Source organism: Austrofundulus limnaeus, unplaced genomic scaffold (genome assembly GCF_001266775.1).
Source record: "Austrofundulus limnaeus strain Quisiro unplaced genomic scaffold, Austrofundulus_limnaeus-1.0 Scaffold195, whole genome shotgun sequence".
Taxonomy (NCBI): Eukaryota; Metazoa; Chordata; class Actinopteri; order Cyprinodontiformes; family Rivulidae; genus Austrofundulus; species Austrofundulus limnaeus.
This window is the reverse complement of record NW_013952597.1, coordinates 755040-763746: the sequence shown is the minus strand read 5'-3', so window position 1 is coordinate 763746 and position 8707 is coordinate 755040. Positions and strand designations below refer to the sequence as shown.

The 8707-nt window shown below is 42.2% G+C and overlaps 1 protein-coding gene across 2 annotated transcripts in view; it reads right to left on the bottom strand.

The window, feature by feature from the left end:
- The window catches only part of nrp2a (neuropilin 2a), an 84689-nt gene that overhangs the window by 57479 nt on the left and 18503 nt on the right, over positions 1–8707 (bottom strand). For both annotated transcript variants that reach the window (XM_014018566.1, XM_014018567.1), the window contains exon 3: positions 2683–2864. In XM_014018566.1, coding sequence (XP_013874020.1) covers positions 2683–2864 — 182 coding nt within the window. The remainder of the gene's footprint in view (positions 1–2682; positions 2865–8707) is intronic.

Genomic DNA, 8707 nt, shown 5'->3' with positions numbered 1-8707 from the left:
CACACACACACACACACACACACACACACACAAAGGTTGACACAAACAGATTGCTTGTCCAACTCAAAACCCCCTGGAGTAGTTACAGTCACTGCTTATGTAATAGGGTTGAATGAGCAAAACAAAAACAAGCCATGGTATCATTAGTTCATAGTACAGAGGGCACCAAACACACACACAAACACACACATACACAGRCGGCTGAAACCAGACACACTGACTTCGAGGCACATCGTGGTGCTGTCTGACATGGGAAGGAAGCTGACACACACACACACATCTCCCAGCTGTGTCTCAGATATCAATCTCTGGACGCACCCTTTAAAAACACACAGAGCCGTAAACACAAGCCTCACACTGGTTTTTAAAGGAGCAAAATACATTAAGGCGTACTAAAAAAAAATGGAGCTAAAACCAGTTGAACTTAATCACGGAGCGGTTAGTTTTACCGGGGTGAGTAAACACATCTAAGCTGGGATCTTTGTGTACCCGTCAGAAGCTGTTCATCTGAAAACCCAAACACCCCCCGCCTGCCGCAGTAAGACAAACAGCCATGATGAGAGGGCGTGCAGGCAGTGGGAACGTCATAATTAACACTTGGCCTCAATCACGCATCCTGAATACATTTTCACTCTCCAGACTTACTCATTCCTTGTCAGTCTGGCTCTCTTCACCCCAATCATTTCCTCGCCGGGCCCATCGCTGTTGTCCCCCCCCTCCGTTCTCTCGCACACATGTGCACCTATCGAGCCACCTCCACACAGACAGAATCTCACACAGCATGCTGAGCGGAACCACCCACACGCAAAGCAGCCAGCAGACACCTACATGTGTTCGTACACTGACACAATCTCTCACAGCCCCAGAATTTCTACCAGGATCTTATTAAAGCTATGGCAACCGAATCCGCCCCCCACACACACATCCAGCACCCTTCAATCTATCTTTGTGTGTTTGTGAGACAGATGCAATCTTCAGTGTAACATTGTCAGGGGTTCGCCGAGCTGGTGGCCTTGGAAACGGAGCTGAACGACAAATCTGGGTCACATTCGTTTGACACAAACAAGAGATATGTTTTTAAAGGTGGGAGGTGATAACGAGCGATAAGAGGAATGCTTAGTGGGATTTTATCCTGTAGGATGTCAGTTTTACCGCTTGTTTTTAAACCTTGACACACTTTGAAGCTTAAATGACTGAGGCGCTGCTTAAAGCGCTGCAGGGAGAATCAGCTGGTAACTTGTACATAAATCTTTCTGCCCCAAGGCCATTTGACCATTTTACCTCTACTACTACTGCTGCGCACACAAACACACGCTACAGCACCAAAACAAATAGACTCCAGCCTGGCCTGCTGAAGCGCACGTCACCCCCACCTCCGCCGCACTTTGCCCACTTTGAGAAAATTCCATTTCGGCACACACTCATCCCCATTAATCTCCTGGCTCCAGCCTCTCCCCATAAACCTTTAACCTTCAGTCCAGCTCCAAAGTTGCCTCGGAGCTCTCCATCATCCCACCAGAACCTCCCACATCCAGCCCGCCTCGTCTCCCCGGAGGAAGTCAATCCTGCTCCAATTAAACCAGCATTCTTCACATGCTTCCCAGTGATCCTCTTCTTCTCTGAATATATATACAGTATATATATATATTTGTTTACATAMCTGCTGGTGATGATGCAAAAAGCTGTGAATGTGTTAAAGGGAAAGACTAAAGGTTTAAAAAGCAGAAGCTTGGGATCGTTTTGCTTCGATTGTTTTGGATTTACTGGGAAGTTACCCTGGTTGCTAATCACTGTTTTTCACTTTAACACATGGGCGTTCATGCAGCCATATTACTATTCCATTCAAATTTTCCATCGTGTGTCTTGTTGCATAGTTCTGAAACTTCGTTTTGAACTTATACACTAAATTACTCAGGTCAATCTGGAACAGCGTGATGTGACTTTTGGTAGCAGCAAACCTGGACAAAATCCACAAGAAAGCTTGTAATCATAGAGATCAGTGGGGTTTTGGTAAAACATGTTTGGAGCTCTGAAGCTCAGCCACATGTCACAGCAGAATTATTCTTCAGAGTAAGCGGGTCACAATAAGTTGAACTTTACATGACTGAACTGATATTTTTAAATCTTTTATACTTTTTCCTACAGTTGCAGTTTAGCTTTCCTGATGYTTTCCGGATATTTCCAATGATTATTTAACTAACAGCTGATGATGTCACACTTATATTGGTACATATGCAAATTACACTTCCAAATGTAGACACACTTCACCCAGTGTGTCTCTCAATGCAGAGTGACGACTCGAGCTTCYTTGTTTTAGCTCAATATACTGTGTTTTCTAGAAAAATGGAGGTGAAGGATCTATTTTAATTTGTCATATTTCTTCATAAAACTGTAGAAACATAAAAATCAGTAAGTGTAACCCCCGGAGTCTCCTGTTAGCGTTCTCTGTTTCAGGTTCACTTTTCAGGCTGTGATTCTGTCTGCCTCTCATTACCCTGGCAATCAACACACAGGTGTGTGGTGACCATAATATGCMACAGGCTTTACCATTTATTTTAACCCCGGTTCTTTTTACACTTCACAACACTTTTTTTGATTGTTACAAAGAYATGTTGGAATTTTTGGCAGTAGCTTCCTCGGCATCCTTCATTTAGTTTAGTKTGCTATTCTCGATCCCCTCACCTGTTTTGAAGATCTCGTAGCGCAGGGAGAAACCCGCCCCCTGATGGGCGTAGTCCGATACGAATCTGATCTGAAGCGACGGTCCGGACGAGATGATCGGCGCCGGGGCGATGTTGCTGCAGTGTCGACCCAGAACATCGGCCGCTTCTGACATCCCATCGCGGATCTCAATGAAGTCATACCTGATCCACAAAAAAAAAATTTTACATCAGCACTCAAGGATAACGTTATTATTAAGAAGAACAGATGACCAGAAATAGTTAGAGGGGGTTCTGCAAAACATCTAATCTAATAAAAAAACAGACAACCAGGTGCAGACAGGGTTCAGTTTCAGGGCAAGAACAGGGTGTCCAAGCAAAGAACTTAGGAAAAACAACATAAAGACTAAAAAAAAAAAAAAAAAAAAAAAAAAAAAAAAATCTGCCACAGACTGGTGTTGTTTCCCCTCAGATGCTTTCAATAAATGTAGCTTTTCTGACCCAGTTTTGCTTTGGGACGGCACACTCAGATCTCTTTGATGACAGCTCAGGGCGAACAATCCCCAAACCGCTGAATATTGGATCACAGGAAACGAAAACGGAGGGAGGGCTGGATTTCAAACAGAACACATTTTAAGCGAGCGTCTGTCAATTATGAAACGCGTAAAGATGCGGACAAACAGACAGCTGGACGGATTCGTTAATTAGAGGTGCAAAAATAGGCAGCGAAGCTCATGAAAGAATGAAGAACTGAGCGCGGGGGGAGGAAAAAGTTGAGAACATCAGCAGCGCACGGGGTTTAGGTTGTGTTGGGAGAGGGGCGAGGGGGGCTTAGAGCATCCAACTGGGATAAATAAAGGTAAAGAAGCCTTTCTTATTAGCTTCCACATGCTTGTTCTCTCAGCTCATCGCTGACCTTTGACCGACTAACTGACCCTGAACGATAAAAGCAAATTCTTCACCGTCAGGTTGGTGTGTGTTTAAGCGTGTGCAAGGAAGGCAGACAAAAAGAGAGCGCACCTGGTTAATCCAGAATTAGCTCACATGTGTGTCGGTCCTGGCATTATTGAAAAAAAAAAACACAGAAGAAAAAAGCAACGTGGCTCATGCTTGATTGGAACAACTAAAAATAAAATGATTAAACAAAGTAAACAGTTTTGCTGACAATTTCTCTCTTGCTTCATGAGATGGGTTTAAGGAGGGTATAATTGAAGCTCTCAGGAATGTCTATAAAACCAGTTAACTTCTGATGTCAACATATTTGCCACAGATAATCAATGCAAACACAAAAACGATTATAACTAACAAATTTTTGCATATTTTGATTAAACATTTACTGTGGCAGTAGCTGACAGACATCTCCAACTCATTCTGTGAGAACGAAAAGCTACTATAAAACTTTTGTTTAAAACTTTGTTGAGAAAAGGAAGAGGAACTTAATATTTTTCGCTCAACATGTTACATGGCTGAACCTTTCTGTTTATGTTAAATACCAAGGGGTTTAAGATGGTGTGCAAACATTCAGGTGTGGTCATGATTAATGATTATAGCATCTTCTTTGCCAAATAAGATTTAAACTAAACAGTCCTTGAATGATTGGGTTTGTGYGTTTTAAGTTCTTAGTGAAATTCCAATGAATGTTTTGAAATGAAATGAAAGTAGATCAGACTAGAAATGAGAACTGATTTTATGTTTAGGACCATGCTTTTATGTGTTACTCCTAATAAGAGACTTGTGGCTTTGTTTATATTTAAAAACGGCTCATTGTGTGCTTGGAAAGAGCAGGTTTCAGGGTAATAATTGTAGGTWGGGGAAATATTAGAAGGTGTAGAAATCTCTAATTTTTGTTTTCACATAGCCTGGTGCTAAAGTAGTGTTTAAGTTCAGTCTTAAGAGTCTCCACTCTCCCATATCTCTACTCTTAAGCACCTCATCACTGATGCTGCATCCCTGAGTAATTTTCTTGTAGTTCTGATCCCCCTAATATCATCCTTATTTCTCTGTGCGAGCGTCTCTTCAGCCCACATGTTGTGTTTTCCGTTGTAGCTAACTGCAGCGCCGCAGGAGCCCTGCAGCTCTCGGAGTCCTCCCTACGAGCACCCCGACACGCAAACATGCTCATCTGAATTAGTTCGTGTGTCGGCGCTGTCAAATAACAGCGSAGTCGCTGTTGTCTCACTAATTAGCGTGATAGGCTGTGTGACGCCGACAAAGCATTTGAGATATTTATAGGTTTTTAAGGCACATTTGAACTCTTGCTAATCTGAACTAGAAAACAACTCATCTTGTTGCTGCTCTAAAAGAAAAAAAAAAACAGCAATCAGAAACGCTGAGACGCACCAATCAGCTCAAGCCTGTGGCTGTTTGAGTTTAAGCTCCAAGATGGCTTTTGTAGTGCCAGGTTGAAATAAAACCTGGATTAAGTAGAGTCTCTAAGCCTCTTTATTTAGCTATCTCATTCCTGCAGCGTATTGACTTCAGTACCAAACATTCAAGTTAAGACTACTGATCGAGGGATAATCCTACTGCATTAATCTGGGTCAGAGTAGCACATGCACAGGTGAGGATCGAAATGGCTAAATAAGCCTGTAATGTTACACTTATAATGTGCAAAAAATACTAATCTGAGAGGGGAAATCTAAAAAGGACAGGTTTACTCCATAAAAGTACAAAAATTTCAGAAAATCTCTGGGTTGAAATGAGCAAAATTAGGATTAACTGTGTTGGTCCTTTCCCTCTTAGTTATACCCTTTGGGTGWTCCAAACAAGGGGCAGGGGTGTCCCGATATCAGGGGATGGCAAGGTGGTAGGGCTATCTGGCCATTAAACAGAAAAGTTCCCTCCTATTTAGATTTTCTGTATTTTGTTAGTCACAACAAACAAAAGGTCTAATTTGATGTAAAAATACTTACTCAATAAGTTCATAACGCTACTTTTTTGGGGGTCACACAATGTAATWAGATGTATTCTGATGTATCATAAATAATATTGTAGTCAATCTTAATTAAAAAGCTTAAACAATAAAGACGTGTTTGTTGCAAACTCGAAAACTAGCTACAGAGAATATTGAAACTTGGAAAAAAAAACTGTTGTCTTGTCAGTTTATAAAAGGGATTCTGGACAATCGAACTATCATCTTCTTGAAGTGATGTCCCATTCCATAACATAATATTTCAGCTATTACAAATGTTGAGTTTAGAGCTAAGGGAAACTTTGGGTACTGTCAGAAATATGTGGAAGATTCTTGGCTTTACAGAAAATATCTCAAAGAAAGAATGACGTTACTAGAACACACTGACCCACACCAGGTTTCAAATCTGCCCACCTTTATCTTTACACATCGAAATACTGAATCAACTTGGGCTCAGGCTGCAATAAACATATTGGTTTTATTCATAACAAGACCTCAGCAAATCCTCGTGTTTTCGCATTTGAAGGTTGGGCCCGACTCGCTCTAATGCTGGTGAGTAAAGAAGCTGCTGTCCAATACTCTTATGCATGTCTTGCTTGTAATCCTGCATTACAGAGGCGATCGTAAAGGCTTTAGTGGCAGGCTCCCACAGTGAGTCTGTGAGAGCCACTGCTGTCCCTAAGTRTGCCTGCTTAAGGCAGAAACTGACACATGCTCAGGGAAAACAACATTCAGAAATGTGCCAAACAAACACAYGGAGATATAGGCAGGCGTGCACGCWCACACTCAGCCCCGTATCTCCAACACCAAGGATAAAAGGCCCGTGAAAGAGCTGAGAGCCTAATTAGGTTTTAATTGATTTTGGAGTGGGTCTTTATCCTTCTTTCTGTCTGCCTCTCTCCTGTCGTGGATTAGCGTCAGTGAGTGAGTGTTCCTCAGATGTGATTATTGACCTGTTCGCTCAGACTCTCCCCAGGCTCTGATGAATACATGTATGAGGGCCTGACGTGCGAGAGCCCCACTGTCTGCTTCTCTCCAGCGCACATTTGAACGCATTCCAGGACACTGCACATCAATCTCCTGAACGTGCGCACTTACGGACCCACGAAGACACACGTCGGAAGCCCCTGTATCCAGAATCGGACTTCATTAGACCCCACCCTTTCTGTCTGACACCATCCACTCGCCTTTCCCCAGCTTTCTGTCTACGTAGTCAGGGAGCCATAATAAGGCAGTCGTTTCACCCTCCCTCATTTCCCCATTAGGGAATAACTGCAGCAAAGGGAGAGGGGTTAAGGAAACTAAAAACCCTCAAGGGTCTGTAATCCTGCAGTGGTCCAGACATGTCTTCTCTTCTTCTGTGCTCATATATCACAGCGCCCCTGCGTCAAGGCGACTAATTGCCTTTCACACCTTTGCTGTTTGCAAGCAACCAGGGACATTTCCTGCAGCCAGCAGCACCTTACCAACACAAGTTCAGTATGTAGACACTGGATTCATCCACGCTGTTTAGTCTTCTCAACCCGTCTTTGTGAGCTTATGAGCACTGTTAGGTCATCATGTGTCCCATAAACACCAGTTGGTTTAGTCATCTTACTTTAGTGATGAGTAACAGCTGTACATGTTTTATATTGTACAGCTGTGCTCTTTGTTGACTTCTCGTTTCTTCTGAGATCAACAAATGAGTTCATTTTTAAATGATTTTCTGGAAAGGTATGAGGTCTTATTTATTCCTATCTAAATATCCACACAATGCATGAAGCMTTCCTTGAAGATTTTGAGAATTTAAGCAAAGGATTAGCTCAAATTTGTTCCGGGCCTATGATGATRGTTTGATTTATTTTGTTTATGCAGAAAATAAAGCAACAGCTGTTCTTGAATATCGGCAAGTCAAACTTGGCTGCATTCAGACACTTGGGGCTTTCAACTAAGATGATTTTCCTCTTTGCTGCATTGTCTCCCCCCCCTTGTTTTCCCCACTCTTGGAGCACAGAAACCCACAAAATCACAATCTGGTAAAGTGTCGCCTGTCGCTTCAGCATCTCCTTATTGGTGATTTACAGAAGCTGAAATTAAGTAAGGCAGAAAATGTGCAGCTGACATACACACACAGATATTCACATTTCGAAGCATACACCCAACTCCTCCCATCCTCAAAGGGGACTCTAATAAACCATAAGTGCCTCTGAAATATTAACTAGATGCTGCGAGCGAAATCCCAGCAGATCAGCAGGGCCTGCCATCTTCAATCTAGCCCCAAAACAAATAACACTTCTTCTTTTTTCATCTCCTCATGCCTCACTGCACTCTTCTACTGTCCATCACAGATTCATACTTACAGATGGCTGGGGCCAAACCGCTGACCACAGGCCGTATCAGCTCAGCCCCAGACCTTCTTACGCAGCATCGATCTGAAACTTCAGTCTATAACTGCTGTCTAAGCTGGAGCGTTGACCCCGGCTGCTCCTGATGGATGGAGCTTAACTGAACTATGGCAACATATTCATCATGTTTTTAATTATTTCACCTTTTTAATCACCCGCTGTCATGAAAAGAGAGTGATCATATAATTGCCTGTGTACGTTGGTTAGTCTGTGAGCAAAATGCCTCTTGAATATGCCTCAACATGTTTCCTTTTGAAGTCAACCCTCATTGTATACATGGGTGTAAATTTTGACCCATTTTTTGATAATGTACTACCACAATAATGTGTACCTCTGCCCTTCCACTGTAGAATACTTTGCACATAGCTAAGCATTCAAACAGTAGCTATGTTTACATGGACATAAGTAATCAGATTAAACTGTATGAAATCAGGGGTAGCAATAAACATGATGATCAGATTTTTAATGCTTTGTAAGCTCAAATAATGGAGGGATGCATTAAACCTAAAATTGCATTATACACGCCAAAGCACCATAGTAAGAACCAGATAAAAAGGAGTGTAAAACGCAACCCCCCACCCCGCCCAACCCCCGGCCAAAAAAAGTTTCTGATTGTAGGGCCCTATAAAATCTGTTTTCTTTTTTCCCAAATTCCATTTTTCCCATTTTCTTTTTTCTAAATTCCACTTTTCCCCCTGAATTCCACATTTTCATTGTTACAATATTTATTTACTTAAAAAGTGTGTCATTAT